General features: G+C 32.7%; 1 protein-coding gene across 2 annotated transcripts in view; it reads right to left on the bottom strand.

Annotated features, from left to right (window-relative positions):
* The window catches only part of LOC113492088, a 48815-nt gene that overhangs the window by 26820 nt on the left and 3908 nt on the right, over window positions 1-18087 (bottom strand). For both annotated transcript variants that reach the window (XM_026869386.1, XM_026869385.1), the window contains exon 2: window positions 1825-1954. In XM_026869386.1, the coding sequence (XP_026725187.1) occupies window positions 1825-1954 (130 nt within the window). The remainder of the gene's footprint in view (window positions 1-1824; window positions 1955-18087) is intronic.

Raw genomic sequence — 18087 nt, 5'->3', positions numbered from 1 at the left:
TCATAACGCTTTGGTCACACACAACCCTAAGTCATTCTCTTAGCTCACTAGGCTTTCAGCGAATCATGACTAAGATTGACCAAGTAACGTGAAGAACAGTAAGTAACCCAGATGCTTTACTTCTAGTTTAAATGTAACGATTATTGTTCTTGTCCAACAGTTACTTACCACTCTGTACCGTAAACTGACCAGACACACATCACAAGCAATTACAAACCATGCACAAGTATCACAGAGTCTCAAATCGAATGCAACGATTAAAATCTTAACACGAACCCTAACAGCACAAGACATGCAATTGCAAATTTTATATCAGGTGCAATAAGATTTAAAATCGATTGAAAGGTATGGAATAATTTATTAAAGCGCCAGTAATAATCATGGTAAAGTATGAACAATTAGACAAAACATAAATTACCGTTCTATATGAATACCTCGGATGCTTCTGATCATTAATACTCATTAAACTGCTAATTAGTTCAGGGGGTCTACTACCACATCTTAGAGAAAGACGGGATTGACGACGTGCAAGCGAGTTGTCGCTCTACGAAGCATGTTGTTCCATCTCGCTTCCACACCTACAGCATTCTTACTTTAAAACAGGTGGTAGACCCCCAGTATTAAAAAAAAACCCCCATCCTTTATTAGATAGACAAAAGTATTTGTTAATGACTAATAAAGATCTTTGTTTATCTTTCCACGTGAGTTCTCAACTCGGTCCATTAGCGTGCATCTAATGGGTGTACATCTAAGTTATGTGGGAGATGCATCAAAAATGTTTAAGCGCTGATGTTATCAAAATTCTAAGTATTTTCTGCAGTTATAATCTACGGAATAACTACTTTAGCAGTAATAGAGCAGGAAACATACTGTTGCATTAACAGTAATTTTTAATGTTGTAATGACGTCACGAAAAGATTTGGTCCTTAGAGACAAAATGAAGTGAGTCAAAGGATTCAACTTATCAAATTATCAAAAAATAAATTCAGTTTTAGTATTTACTTTTAATTTCTTGTATCAATTAATAACGATTCGTTCAAGGTTCAATGATATTTCCATGACTAATATCAATAAGAAAACTGTGATTGGTGAATGGGCACATGAGCAACATGTTTGTAATATAAGTACGCAATATCCGAATACATTTAACATAATCGCTCTCCTGGGGTTTCGACCTTGCAATTCAATGTTTTAAGGTGTGTTTCTTAGATTGATTATGTTTTAGAAAAAAATACTCAAAGAGTATGATTTATAATATTTTATGTAATCCAGAGACATCTTTCAAAATTAAATGGAGAAACCCCGAATTTTGGGAAAATTAAGTGAATTTACGTGAAATTCTTTTTTAACTAGTATTTTATGTACAAAACACTTTTTTGGAGTATTTTGTAACATGTGATAATAAAAAAATCAGACAAGACCAGTTTACCTGAAGTGGATATGTAATAATGTGAGTAATATATAAATATCCAAGTTGACTCATTTAACCTTTAAAGACACTTTTTATAAGAATCAGATAATATCGTAACATTATCCTAGCCACAACTGGTTTAATTGTTAAACAATCATACGATATATTCTGTCACTTTAAAGTTGTTTACAACAATCAAAGGAGTCATATCTTATTCCTTGTGTTTTAATATTCATTTGAAAAAGGTTAAAGCTATTACTATTCCGTTCAAATTAAAAGTCTTTTGCATTGATTCCAAAGTTCCAATACGAGTACAAACGCCAGCTTATAATGCCTATTCCGAAGTTTCGTCACAAATAAAATAGAACTAACATATTGTCTATAGAAGGAGTGTCAAGTCCTAATTTCCTTACCTGAAGGCGGTCTCTCCTTAGGATAGCAGATGCGGAACAAGCCCCGCGTCCTCGTGTAGAAGAAGTATTTGTTGTTCAAACTGTCCAGGATTGACTGTGAGTTACCCGCTGAGTTCTCCGCTGCGTAGCCCTGGAGACAAGGAAAATGGGCCGTTAATCATTTGTACAATACAGTATTCGTATGACTCTTAACAAATACTACTGGTTCTACTTTGGGTATGCTCTATAAACTAAATATTGGGGAGAAGAGACAGCGTTTTTCGTCGAACCTGGGGCGAGGGGCGTAACTGTTCTGTTTCAGGGAGTGATGGTAGACCCCCAGTATACGGTAAACTTTGACCTGATTCTGTAAATAATAGCCACTATATATGATAAATACACACTATATATGAACCACTTTAATAGTCATAATTATCCTATATTAATCCGAAAAACTTCCACATAACGAACTCGTGGTGGCTAGTTTATATTATGTTTGCCCACAAGGACCGATGCATACCAAACATTGTAGGACCAGAGTCCATAACTAAAGCTGACAATGAGTTGTGGAGTGTAGGCGTTGCATTACTAGACAATGCTATAGATATGATAGTAAAAGGCGCATTGTAATACATTTGAATGGTTCAGCTGCATTCGAGTCAATATTTTTGTGTGACTCAATTTTGAGATAGGCTAAGTTTATAAGGAATTGTAAAATAGGCATTTGGGTTATAATTTACTACTACACTTAATTTTCATGTAAAACACCTCATAAAATACCTAGTACAAACAACATTTTTAGAAACAAGTCGAATTCCTTGTATCGTTAAGTCATTAAAACCTACCTATGTATAGTGTAATTAAAGTGCAATTATAAGCGGGGTCTAACGGCCACAATGCCCAATCGTCTAGAGACCGAGCGGTAGTCGTAGCGCGAGCCTTCGACCCGTAATTATGTGGAACTGGTCGAGAACCGCATTCCTCACGAGGCCTCCAGGACCGAAGGCCGGAACGGATTGATTGCCTTCAAGGGCATTCAAGGACCGCCCTCAGGAACGCTTTTGTTCGGGATCTTTTTGTCGTTTTTTGGCCTAGCATTGGACATTAATTGCTAGGCATGTTTTGGTATTTGGGTATTTTGTACGGGATAAACCTGAATGTTTGTGAAGCGCGTTACTAGGAATTTAAATGTTTAAAATTCAAAATTTCCTGTTCCTTTTCCTGTTCAATTTAAATTAAGTGAGTAATTCAGTATTTATCAAATCAATTTATTGTTAGAAAAAACAAAGCCAAAGCGAACGATCTTCGGCACAAATGATTATGGAAACATAAGATTTATTTAACGAGAGTGTATTGTTAGATGTTCAAATAATATATAATCACCTTAGCCACACCTTTGAGAACACATTGAGACTATTTAAGTCATTAGAAAGTAGATATGGGCGGTCAGTGGCGCCCTCGCCGGTAACACGGTTAAACGTACAAGTGTTCGAACCGAAGGCCCGTTTGTTTTAGATTACTACAAGACACTACATATACAATTGAAACAAGAACTCATCAACTATTGAACGATAAAAGCTCGAAAACGTTATTTATATTACGGTATGTGTACAAATTAAAATAAAACTGTCATTTGTTTTCTATGTTAGTTCAGAAAGTAAAAAACGGACTCATACAACGGAGTAATTTCTCGAAATCCTGGTCCTTTGAGTCAAATATTTGCAGAATTTAAGCGTCAATGGTATTGAGGTCTGTCCTCAATACAATGACAAATGACCTGAGTGTAACAAAAGACAGTATAAAATATACCATCTTTACGTTTTACGCATTCGTGAATCACACAAATGCTTGTCCTACGCGAGGTTCGAACTCGCGACATGTCGCGCTTAGTTCGATTGGCGACCTCAACCACTCGGATATCCGTGCAGTCAATTGGCAGTGAATTGCTACTTGAATACCTAAATTTTACCAATTCGTTCAACGTTAGCAACTAAATGTATCTCGTCCAGGTGAATTGGCAAACATCGTAAGTACACGTATAAGGGAACACAATAACAATAGAGCTGTCTATTATAATTTTATACCCATACGATAATAAATATCACATACATAATCAAAATGTCTAGACTAAGAATATAACAATAAGGTTGACACCTTTTTGTTTTGTCGTTTATTTAAAAACTGAATGCATTATACAATTTAGAGTAACATTCCTGCAAATCAAATTGTTATGTTGAAAGTAGTTAATATATAATCGTTTCTGCAGAAGTATTTGTATATTACTGGTATAAAAGAGAACTGTGACTACTACTGCCTATAATTGTCCAGTATTCATTAAAAATTATAGAGTAACCTAAACTTTATAGTAGAGTAAGTTGTAACTACCTAAATGGCTTTAAAAGAATGATATTTAATTACTGATATTGTTTCACTCAGAAATGCAGAAATAAGGAGATAATAAGAAGGTATACACTTTACAGTAGGGTCAAAGATCGAAAAGAACCTTGTAATCGACATTCAGAGAACAAAACGGATACCGATCGTGAGAAGTGTGAATAAAGTCACAATATGTCCTATTGTTATTGTATTTGAGCCTTGAGGACATGTCTAGAATACATTATCTTTGTATGGAATCCGTATTATCTTTGTCAGGGAGGCAATTACCAACTCTAAAGTAAGGTTGTAGTTGTGAGACGTCGCTCTATGCCGCATATCGCTCTGTCTCCCTTCCACATTTGGATTTACTCTAGGAGATGGTGATAGGTTCTCTGTAACCTCAACAAAATAAAATTTGTAGACTCGTTTAGCTGTTTTTTAGAGCTGTGTGGAAGTTCTTTAGTCCGGTTTAGCTCAAAAACCGGATTGTGCTGTTAGTCAAAGTTCCAAATGAGTCACTTGTTGTTATTCTTAAACAAGCCCGATGACTTGATAGAAGGAAAAATAGTATGATATATAATTATTTTAAAATGTTCTAATTTTAATTAACATTCAAAAAGTTTTTTTCCTTTTATAGTAACATACAGCTAAATACCATGTAAACTTACAATTATGGTAAAAACTTCAAAATTTAAAAGGAATTAACCATCTATTCTAAGCAAGCCGCTCTTTCTTTAACAACGAGATGCTTCACACAACCATTGTTACTCTCGATAAATCAAAACAAACGTCAGCCCCGCAAAAATACATAGTATTTACGTGCGTCGATAAATCAATTGACAATTGCATACAAACTATGCGGGTCGAGTTTCTTGAAAGACAATAAACAGTTGAAAAACGTCCAACAATGGATCAGACGTCGCCCGTCAATCTGATAGCGCATTCCATCAAACAAGACGTAATGGATAATTATTCATTACTTCCCTGAGGGAAAGGTCATGACGTCACGAGGGAAAATCTGTGGAAATACAGTGTACTGTGGGAATGTTAGTTATAGAATAAAAGTAATAGTTGACATAATGATATCTGCGTATTAAAAATGGGTTGCGGGTATAGAATAGATGCGATTGAGGCCCTGTAGGTAAGATTTGGATGCCAACTCAACAGTAAAATGCTTGGTAGACAATCTAAGATTTAACGGTGTATACGTGTCCTTTGAGCGACTTATCTTGCTCCTTCTATTAGCGTTTTGTTGTTCCTCACTGTACCTTGAATCAAACTTCTTAAACAAGGCGTAATAGTAACGGAAGCATAGTGAAGAATACCGTTAAAAAAATACAGGGAACATACGTTCTATTATACATAGCAAAACGTATATACGAGCATGTACAATATACATATAATTTGTCATTCACCTTCTTATACTCGCTCTTGAGGTCATTTGTTAAAATTTGGCTGATAGTTGAAAATAACACAGTATGGACAATAATATTTTTTCATACGTAAATTGTATGAATCGTCCGTTCACAAAAAATAAGTCGCACTACCCTGTGGAATCACCACATTTCACAAAACCTATTCTAAATTCTTTTCTATCCTGTTACCATTGCAATCAGGATTGATTTAATTAACTGCAGCAAGGTAAACTTATATCAAACGCACTTTACATAAACCATTTAACACTATCACGCAATTTAATTGCTTATTACGTTACAATGATCCAATTCGTACTCCCGGTACTGATAAAACAAGGTAAAGAAAAATATATTTTAAGGGCTTGAAAATAAAGCTTTATATCGTGTGTGTTCAATCTTTTACACAGTTTTCCTGACTTATAAAATAATTAAAATTGTACTCTTACACCTTAAGAATAAAGCTCTTTATTGTTTGATTTAATCGTGAATGTAATAGTGTAGGTAAATAGTCGAAACTTGAAAGTAGATAGTCGACTTTTTTCTCGATTGTGATTAGGTATTGAGTACAATCGATACGAAAAAATATATTTAAAAGTAGATCTTTTTGTATTTTAACTAACTCTTTATGATATGTTAAACTCGATAAATCTTAGTAATTAATTATGTCCAAAAAGATTGACATTAAAGATTTGTATGCCTTGAACATAATTAAATCTGTATTTTACATAATTATGTTATTTTCTCTCATTATTTAAACTATCCGTGATTTCAAACCAAATTTAATTAAAGCCAAATGTTTTGGATATGCACACTAAACGCCATCTAAACGCAATAATGAAACTAACCTACTTAAGAAAAGATATCTATCGACGACTGTACGTAACAAGTGACAATCGTATTCCCACGCTAGATACCTAAGTATGATCACCGCCTATGAATGAACCACCTATCATATATACATACATACATAGTCGTATAATACATGCATACGTCATAGTATTTCTCCATCTTTGCATCAAGGCATATAATGCAATACTCTACTTGATTTCCCACCCCTTAGGAATACAGTATTAATTATAATTATCAGAAAAAGTAAGGGCCAAAGATTATGACATGAATTTGATGATCTAACTTTTTAATAATAAGCAACGCTTTATACAGCCATCGTGATAGAGCAGTTTAATTGATAATAAATTATATTTTAATACGATTTTATAATTATTATTGAAGAATCGTTTCTTAGTATCGAATACTTATTCGCGTACATATAACGTAAAGCGTATAAACGTTAAAACCTTCTTTAATGATAGACAAGGATGAAATAATACAGATAAATATAACCATCCCTTTCGAAAAGTGACGGTAATATTTTTTTACAATTGACTTCATAATAGCTCTTGTTTTATATGAACAAAGCTGGTTTTGAGCAACAAATCTAAATAGTTTATCAATGAGAATGTAAACCTTAGATAATATCATATTTAAGTAAAGGCAAGCCGAGATAGAACTGGTTTCGTGGTACCAATATGGTACGCAGGAATTTTAATGATATCGAATTTACAACCTGATTAACTTAATGTAAAGTTTGTATGTATTTAGGCTCTTTCAACTTGGATATAATTAAAATAGAATCATTATTCTCAAAAATTTTAACCCAAATATTGATATTACCTTACATAACCGACAATTAAATATGCTAGTATGTTATTCCTTTAAAAAGTAAAAATAATTTACGTATAATCGAATAGATAACTAGAATTTATTCGACTAACCCACCCACTTTAAGTAATGAGGGCTTATTAGTTTTTTTGCTTAAAGACCATCAGAGCGATCAGCCAACGGAGCGAAACGATTCTTCAACTCGAGTAGAGTTCATCGATCGTCGTTTTTGTAGAATCGAGAGAATCGACTAAGCTATCGGATTACGATTATTGATGGGAAAGTGCAAAGAAAGTTTTATTTGATATCTCCATGCTGTTTAACGTGTGAGACGGAGAAACTTGATGTAATACACACATTCGTTTTGTTTATTTTTAATCCGGATGCAGATCTTTGAGAATGGAATTATTATTTTCGTTTGGCATTTGTTTTGTAAGAGATATTTAAAACTTGTCTCATTGTCATTTCTATATGGATTGAGAAATGAATGGAGATGACTGTTTTAAATATTTGGATAATTCGTTCTGCGTTTTGCACGTACATTACTCCCGAAAGAGTGAACTGGAGTTTAGTAGTAAATCTGAACCTGCATTAGTAAGACAATTGGACCTATAATGCAATATACAAATGTTTATTAATTTCATAGACATTCGACCTTGAACGTAAATAAACGTGACGTACTCAATTTATTGTATGTGTTAAGGTTTTAAAATATATTATGACGATCATATCTGATGTCATTTAAAACAATAAGCAACACAATAACTTCAGGAAATAAATAAAACAAGAACTGTAAATTGAACTAACAATATATGTTGACATAAAACACTTCTTTCATTAAAATATGATGAAAGAAAATAAATAATGGTATTTAAAGTTTAAGACTTGATTGGTTTGTTATAAAAACTTTTTGAATACACAAATATTTCAACATGTAACTGATCAAGTATGTATTTCAATTTTCGCACTCTTTTCACCTTACGTCATTTTGTAATTTAGTTTGACCACATTCTGCAAAGCCGACGTTTGCTAGAGAACAATAAAAACTGGTTTCCAGGCAATGCGATATTATTTGTATTATAATGCAAATATTGGTGTTCTATTAACTTAAGCATAGTTCCTTATAGTTAGTTGTAATTTAAGCACGTTCGTTGCGAATGGATAAATGTTCCGTTGTTTTTTTAGAAATTGACTTCGGCACGTTCTTAACCTACAGATTCTTTCCAATTATGCACTTCGTCATGCAATAATCTTATGTGGTCAATTAGTAGAAACTATTCAAAACATATAACTATTTACTCATTATTTTATATTGTAAACTAGACGTCTCAGATATCTCAGATAAATAAGTTCTAGAAAATAAAAAAGTAAGAATAGGAATATAAAAATAGTTATTATCAGACCTACAAAATAGGCACACACTGATTCACTGATATAAATGTACGAAAAACATATCAATATTAATACAAAATAACTTAGTTTAGAAGAATTTAATGAAGCATATTATTTCAGTTATTCATTAGCACCAATGCCGGTAAACATACATATCACACAAGTTATAAGGACAACCTGTGTCTAATAGTAGAACGTCAAACAGATAACATTACAAGAACATATAAATTAAACTCTGTTCATGTATTTTCCTGGTATTTTGTTATTTTTAGAGCACAATAAATCAGAACAAAGAGGTGTTTCTGATACTACGCTTTAGTAAGTATTGTACGTTATGAAGAACAATTAATCACCAACCAATAAATGAAAAAGAATGAAATTTTGGAACCATACACCTAAAGTCAATACTGTAACGTTTTAAAAGAGCCTGGAAAACAACCTACTTTAATTAAAAAATATATATTTTTCTTTTAATTCCAAAAACATATTTAAAGCACACATTACCCTGTTCTTTGTGTACCCGTTTTACACAATAACCCTGTTCTTTTCGATCCATTTTTTTACTGATACTAAAATTTCCAACCTACAATTAACAAATTCTTAATAACATTAGAGTAGTGCGAAACTCTACGACTCTTTGGCGTTGCCGCTCCCTCATGGTCATCGGTCACTTTCGCCTCTTTAAGACCGGACTACCGGAGCTCAATAATTATGACCCACGAAGCGACGAGCATTGTCTGCCAACTTTCGCTTAACAGCTTCCTTACTCCAAACTGATCATTACAAATCATAATTTTAGCGAGTTTCTTGCATAAAACAACATTAGAATGAACATTAAGTGAAAATTATACTTTGACGCTATCATGACGAAATCGTATCTTGTCAGATTCAATCAATCCACTTAGATTGATTGAATCTGACAAGATAAGATTTATGAAGATCGAAATTCCATTTTTCAGATTACAGTGTATTAAATATGACAGATTAATTATCGTCTAATTGTTCTTAAATACGCAGCTATTTCTTAGAAGACAGTTTATCATACGAAATCATTTTCCACCAACATTCGATGCTCGTTGATATCTTTTGTATTGCAAAACAGTTGTCTACCTGATACATGTAATCGTGTCATTATACGCACTAGTAATTTTCAATTAATATGAAGTGCGGACCTACGATTAGTATCAAAAAAGGTTGTCTAGTTTCGAATGCTAATGTATACAGTTTCGCTTGGCGAGGCGCGCAAACGAATGCGCGATGCATACGTCAATGTATGATCGGGCACGTACGGAATGTGGTACGATTGGCGTACCCAATGATTTCACGTAAAAACCGGTCAACTGTAAGCGGCTAGAGATGGTGGCGTGGATGTAGGCTTCCTCTTTTGAACGTTACCACTAATGAATAGTGAAAACCGAGTAAGCGAGACGAAACTTATATGACACTGAGTTTTTACGATGATTTTATGATACTCTTGATGTTTTGTTCATTTATCTCTATAATAAAATAATTGATGTGGCTTTTGTACGTTAAAAGACGTAAATGTGTATTTTTCTCATACATAGCGTGTTATAATGTCAGATAAACGTCATCAAAACTGAAACAAAGGAAACTGTTCTACCCTTTGTTCATAATCAAGCTAAAATTAACCTTAAAATAATACACACAGCATTGAAATTTCACTACCATCAAGAACAACTAATACTTATAGCTATAATACGTTCCCAGCTGGATCGGAGAGGTTTTTGCGCAGGACGCGGGTCATGTACCGCGCCCGGCTTGTTCACCTTGCAATGCCGAGCACCAGACGTACAAACATAGTTAGGTATAGCCCGTGCACCTTACGTACGTGCATACATAGCTAGGTAGGTGGTGGATTCACACTCGCGCCGGAGTCGAGTAGTGCATGCGAAGGCGATCCCGTGAATCTAAATTAAAATTGACTTATTTTGGCAATGAACAGTTTTGAAAACAGAATATGTGTCCTTTGCCAAAGTAAATTAGGATCTATTCGAATGATTTAAAAATCCTGTTTGTCGTAGACCAGGATAGAATGATCCCAGCAATGGAACACTTTGCTCAAAGGAAGATATCAACTTATCATGTGGAATAGAAACCAACGAAACACGTCCCGATCAGGTGTTCGCCGGAAGCATGGAATAACCTCAAATAACCTTGCTTAGATTATTTAAAGTTGATCATCTTTTATCATAAGCATTATAGCGTGACGAGGTCAAAAGCCGAATAGCAGCCGGGAAATACCGATGATGTTATGATTTCACGTTAATTAAATGATTTTCTTGATATATTGAAAACCAATGGTCATCGATGAAGAAGAAAATAAAATTTATTTCAAAAGATGCTAGAAAGAAAGACTACGATGCAGCTATATAAGCTACATCATGTCCAATTAACATTTAAAGCAAATTTACTAGTATGCGAGAAATAAATTAAATATTTTTTTTGTTTATTTTACACATTAGAAACAATAGCAACAGTACTAATTTACTTATGGAAACAGTCTAGAAATTTTAAGAACGTGTCTGGTATTCCGTAGACATAGTAACGAATTTCTGAGCTACGGGTCGTAAATTGAAAAAGTTTTTGATTAACTGTATTAACTGGCGCGATAGCGAAGTTGTAAGAAGCTCTACAGTACTTAAATCTTCTACATATTATAATGTATATTATAATTACATTCCCACGGCGAACAAAACATTGAATTTATTCGTCAGGGCAGATGCTACGTCGGCATCGAACTCGCTAACCTTGAGCAAACAACATTACTACACAAAGTACCAGCCGATATAATTGACGGTTTTTACTAACCACGTCTGCAATCAAAATGTATTTAAAATAAGATAGAAATATAAATGTAAGATATTTAAAATTCTTAGAGAAAAAATTGTTCTACCACAGTCGTATAAGACTAAACAATGCTGTAAAGATGATGTTCTAAATGTGTATTGACCAAAAACCTAAACACAACAAAGTTTACTAACTAAAGATTGTCAGCCTCCAAAAATCCTAGAAGAATTGGCAGTAAACAAACTCGCTACTAGATAATAAATATAAAAATACTTCATCAAAATGCAATAATCAGGAAAAACACATTCCATTATTACATAAAATTTGGTATCCTAGATCTTGAAAGACGAACTGCATAATAAGAGTATTCATACTTACTAGACCAGAAAATATGAATATGATTGTCTTAGTTTATATTATAATGTCTCTTGTATAATACAAATTGACCTAAGACTTCTAGACAGACAGACAGAAATACTTCCTGATCGAATGTTAATTGATATCACAATTTATTTAGATAATACATTACATCAAAGTTATATGATACCAAAATCATATTCTCAAATACCGGAAAATGCTTAATTTTGCATTTGTTATAATTTAAGCGAACACTCGTAAGAAGCTAAGCAAAAACACTGTAAATCATTAAATGAAAAACGAATACCAAGATAAGTATCATTAGAAAGAAGGATCTCGAGATATCACATCAAATAACATACAGTTTTACAATAAAAAGTCTGATCTAGAAGACTAGAACTACTTTTAATAGTTATGGAGAATATCTCTGTTTATTACTTTTCCAGTAAGTTGTGAGTACGTCGTGAGGCATCGCGTTACTAAAATAGATGGACACCTGTCCGGGATCCTATGTCGTTGTTACTGATATACTTACAATCTTTTTGTACTTATAAACGTTTTAACACGATTTTTTTTGAGTGAGTTATAATTAGATCATAATTTGAAACACTTATATGTATGTATTAGTTAAAACACATACCTTCATTTCCGTACCTACCACATACCTTTTCCACTAAGTAAGTGTATTTTTTTTTATACAAAGCCATTTTGTCGGATATTGGGAATCGCTTTCTCTTTTTGGTGACTAATGATTTTCTCCAATTATAGACATTTTTTAACTATACATTGTATTTATTATACTAGGATTGAAAGGCAAACCAAGCAAGTTAATCCGCGAGGTATCCCTAGTTATACGGTAAGTATTGATCTAACAGTTTCAACTGTAATATAAATTTGATTAAACAATTTACGCCGTCTTGTCCCTCCTCAAGCGATTACAAATCCTGTAACGTATTATCTCTGGTCTAGATTCTTAGTGCGTTCACTTTTCCTTGTTTTGCAACTAACTGGCCAGCTTTGTAAACGAGTAATGTTTATTATTAGCATAATGCGAATACCTTTTGTTTAATAACCTGGAAATTACTAGTTCTACGAATGACAATTAATTTTAAATAATATTTTTCTTTTATTAAAAAAAAATGAAAAGTCGGTGTATGTGAAAGAAGTTCGCAATACAGTGGAATGGAATGAAATTATTTATTCTGAAAGTAGAACTCTTCTATGTCTTTTTTTAAGAACTCTAAAGTGGAAACCGACGAAAACAATGAAATTATGGACGTAATAGAAAAGTATCACTCATGTCTTTTTGAGTCTTCGTTTTACTCATAATTACAATTACAATTTTATGTAGCGATGCTGGGTTTGCTTGCGGTATAAAAATGCCTTCAGATCCGATATTAAATGTTATGTATCAATTCTTTAATACCTCAACTTCCTTCTAAAAGTTGAAGTTTGAAAACATTTGTAAGGTATCTTCGAAGTGTAAAAACTATAAAATGACTGTTCATTACCCGTCTAAAGTTCAGACTTTATGTAAATTCTACATTTTACATAAATAAATTGAGAGTTATAACAAAATTTAATCATAAAACTTGTATTTCTGAATATTTTGAACATTATATTGTAAAAGTTGTTTCATATTAAAATCCGTAGACAATATACAATTTAGAAATCAAGTTACGTGAGTTATAAGAGAGGTTATATTAACATAAAAAAAATCATAATTTCAGTATTTTATAACCTAAAAAAACTTACAGTTAATTCAATTGCAGATTGAATTAAGTATACTAAACGAAAACATCACGCACTTATCTAATAAATACGAAATAATATCTCAATTGTAATGGATCTCGTTAGGTTGCGTGTGCGCATCGATCAACAAATGCAAGTTTCACTGAGGTGGACGCACTGGACAATGGCCATGCAAAATGTTGGGCCAGGAATACTTCTAACAGCGATAATATTCCCTTCCTTGATGTCCTTATACCTTAGCTAGTATTTTAATATGTAAGTAAGTATAGTTGCAATTATTTAAAATAAATCTAGTTGCTTTGGTTAAAGTTGGAGTGGTGCCTTTGTATGGTAAAGAGAATCTATGTATATTCTTTTGTTTTGTATTACAAGAATAGTAAAAACCATTGAAATTATTTCGCTACTTTCAATTTTTGTATGATTATCTATGGTAAATTATTGTATAAGACTACGCAAAATGGCCGAGATTAAAAAAGTACTCCATAAAATAAGAAAGACTCAATTTATGCGAAAACTACACCTATCAAATGTGACTTAAAAAGTATTTAATTGTTTATAAGCAATTCTAATTTAAAATTGACTTTAATGTTCGTTAACAATCAGATACATAATTTAAAGATACTATTATACCCATTAATTAAGCCATAACGTTCCAAACGTTAACTTCGAGTTCTATGATACTATTCGTTTAAGTTTTGCGCATTTTTTTATAGTTAAAATTGACTACTTTATTACTTAATTGCTTCCTTAAGATGTATGGACACTAAATGAATAGTTGTTGCTTTGACAATGTACATTAGCCTCTTTTTGGATAAAAGTAGCCGTTTTAATCCAAGGTGACAGTTATCAACTGTCATAGCAATTAAAAAAAACATCAAAATCGGTCCAGCACACATTCAGGTACATTCACACTCAGGTACTTTCACATTATAATATTAGTGTGATTTATCTAGTATGGACACTTTTTGCCAGTAAAAATAATCCATGACCTTTTAAAACTAAATCTGGAGACCATAAGTCTTACATTCGAAAAAATATTCCATTCAATTAATTAAGGATAAAAGGTTCATTAAATGAGTTCTCCGTAAGGCTCGTTACATTTAAGTTAAATAGGACAATTGCACGAACCGGTCACAGTTTACTTAAATTACCACACCGCATTATAAATTCGCGTAACCGAGGCCGAAGCAGTTCAATAATGAAATTAACTAAATCGGAAGTAGGGCAAGAAACAAATAAAATGGAGAAAATGGTCATAGTGCAATGTACGTAGTAAATAAACACTGTCAGAAAAAATAAAAACTTTTAAACTAGAATAAATTGACATAACTGAGGAAAGATCGGAAATATAAAATAAGAAAACCGTTATCACTATTCCTTTTTGGAGTACTTAATATTGGAAGATTTAAAATTAAAACAGATGGTTAAATATTTTTTTTATGTAACCTACTTTATACACAGGTATTCCACTGTTGACTTCAGACTGTTTTGTCTTTCTACAGATAACATTAATTAGCATTGAAAAATATGTATACTTACTTACAAATTATTCTTAAGTGGTAGGTACTTTTAATGGATACTTCCTTTTGTTACTTCGTTTACCCAAAGAAGTAACAATGGCAACAGAACAATAAGTGTCCTAAACAGGGCAGGCAAACGACATTCTAGTGCTAATAAGGGATAATTAGAAAGGAATCACAATAAAGGGATTAAACTGGGACTTATCGCCACTAATAATGCTAAAGGAAAGTCATTAGCAGTGATATGAAAACCTTAAGCACCTCGTTTGATAATTTGTTTACTTTTGCGATGCGAAATTTCGGTCCAAAATAGTTAGATGTATTTATTTTATTTCATCAATTGTTTGGAATATCAGCCATTATTTAAATACAAAGATTCAAAGTCAAGTTTGTTTTAAAAAACTTTGCTGTTACTTCAGGCACGGACTATTTCTGCTTCGATGGACATCCTTTGAGTCAATCAGTCAAGCAGAAAGGACTTCTTTAAAACTTGATGTATATTATGAAATTAGAAAGAGAAAAATGCAAGCACATGATCTATTTTTATATGAATACTTAAGTATCCTAATAAAGTGGAAAGGTTAACTCCAGCATGTTACTTTACTATGTAAAAAATGCATTCATTTAAAAAAAATGTAAACGTAAGTTATCGAGCCTATAAACAAAATATTAACTTTATAATATATTGCTGCTTTAGTACGGAAGACAGGCGTAAATAGCGTGACACACTCAGCGATGGAATGTGATCGTTGGGGCGTTTCCTGATGTTGCATCGTGTTAGGGTGTAACTGGACATGCGTATTATATCCGATCTTGGTCTGGATTCCATATTGTTTTCTGAATAATTATCTATTGCCACACATATTATAAAGACGAATTTTGGTTTTTAAGTTTCAACTACTGTTTTGACATAGCACGGGTTTGATAATTGATTGATCGCAGCTAATAAAGTATTAACTATCAATTTGTTTTTATTAATAGACAAATAACTTACCTAGAGATTTTTCACTTCAGTGCTGAACTCTCAAGAAACGCAAAAACTTGCGTAAGCCACGCATGATTGCATGCCAATAAGTACCTTCTACATAAAATTAGCGCACCGTGCCATACTTATGTCACTAATTAAAGCAAAAAATGTCTTTATGCCATAGTTATAGTTGCAAAATCAATGAACAAACCACCAGTGGCACAATATCTTAACAATTATGAGAGCATGGTGTGCGAAACAACGCAGTTTGACTGTGCAACAGACAACGTTCCAAATTTAATTATACTTACATTGCTTGCTTATAAGTTAGATTTTACCAGCTTATCATTGGCTTAAACAGCAAAAAAATATCTTAATGTGGGTACAACGGAAAAACAGGAATGAATTAGAAACTAATGTTTTCATAGAATACATATTCATATCTAAAGGTTGTTTCTTGATACAGCTTTCATTGCTGTAATTTTAATCGGATACAGTAAATAACTGTAATAAATATCACGCATACACCAGCAGCGATTCATCAAGGTTTATGATTACATTTATGTATTCCACGCTTTAAAGTTCATTGCTTTCATCATACACAAGATATTCATCAAATTAGCTTGTAATCTTTCAATGTACGTCAACATTGACCATTATGCATGATCATAAAAGTCTCAAGTTCAGTGAAAGGCCGGAAAATTATAAACCATGGAAAGAATTGTGAAAGGCGCTGTAATAACGATCTGAGAACCAGATGGATTATCAACACTTTCTTAGATACATATTTGTTTATTTTATAACATAATTTTGTATTTTACATAATATGCTTAAGAGGTCATACAAATAAGGAGGTATGTAATGAATTACCATCTTTTTTTAAGTATGCGGCAGTGGCAGTTTTCCGTGCAGCCATCCGTTCACAGGCTCTAGAATACTCTACATGTCATACGTAATATACCAGAAAATCAAGTGACATACAAATTACGTGACATAAGAGACAAGTTGACACAATCCGTTACGAATACTTTTAAATGGAAGCAATTAATTATGATTCCTGTTTTTAAATCGAGCTTATCTTCTTAGTCTTTGATTACGTATGTGCAATTTCTTAAGGGGAGGACCCTTAGCGCTAGGAAACTGCGATTATTGTTGATTAAACCGATTATTAGAAGCAGCAATCACGCCTGACTATGCAATATCCGTGCATGGCTTGAGCAAGTAGTTTCATAGCTTTCGTAAACAGATTAAAGTAACTAAAAACAGTGACAATAGTATTTTATTTTTAAGTTTTATTCAAGAAAAAATTGTTGATACTATCTGTATGGGCTGGGTTCGTTCTAGAAAATAACTATAATAGAGAACGTTTCCAATGGAAATTGTAAAGTTTCATCTAACCAATAGCTATCCAGGCAATAATAAGTATGCAAGAACATTGTAACGTCGATATTTATAGATAATTATGTTCATACAACAAACACGTAACTGAACACACATAAGTGAACTTTCAATTGACTTTTCTATGAAACCAAGAAAGCGGAATAGTATAAAAGAATTGTAGTCGGAAGTCGTGAGAAATGGGCGCCGTGCAGGAAAGCGGGTTGCCGCGATAATCACCCATTGTCGATGTTCTGTTGATACTAGTATTTACGAATTTTCGTCACCTTTTCAGCAGCTTTTGTTTGACAACGAAGTATCTGTTTTGTGCCTTTTAAACGTTATTTTTATAATTTTATTTTAACAGGATTTTGTTAGCATGGTCAAACGGTAATGAGTGATCGATTTGATTAATTCAGGGTTCATAAATAAATAATGACGTAAAAAGAGTTTTAATTTTTTTTATATTAATTAAATTTTCCTTGTAATATAATAATAAAAGCCAGCCGAATGGAATAATTATTCACAATGTTTTCCCATATAGCAAGTTCATTGGCTGCGTAACTCCTGCAGTGAAATAGAAACAGGCTGGTGTTATTAATAATAATTTCCAGTAAAGATGACTTCTGCTAGATGCACAGGTAAATATCATTAACAGGTT

The sequence above is a fragment of the Trichoplusia ni genome, chromosome 3, assembly GCF_003590095.1.
Source record: "Trichoplusia ni isolate ovarian cell line Hi5 chromosome 3, tn1, whole genome shotgun sequence".
Taxonomy (NCBI): Eukaryota; Metazoa; Arthropoda; class Insecta; order Lepidoptera; family Noctuidae; genus Trichoplusia; species Trichoplusia ni.
This window is presented reverse-complemented; position numbering and strand designations above follow the sequence as displayed.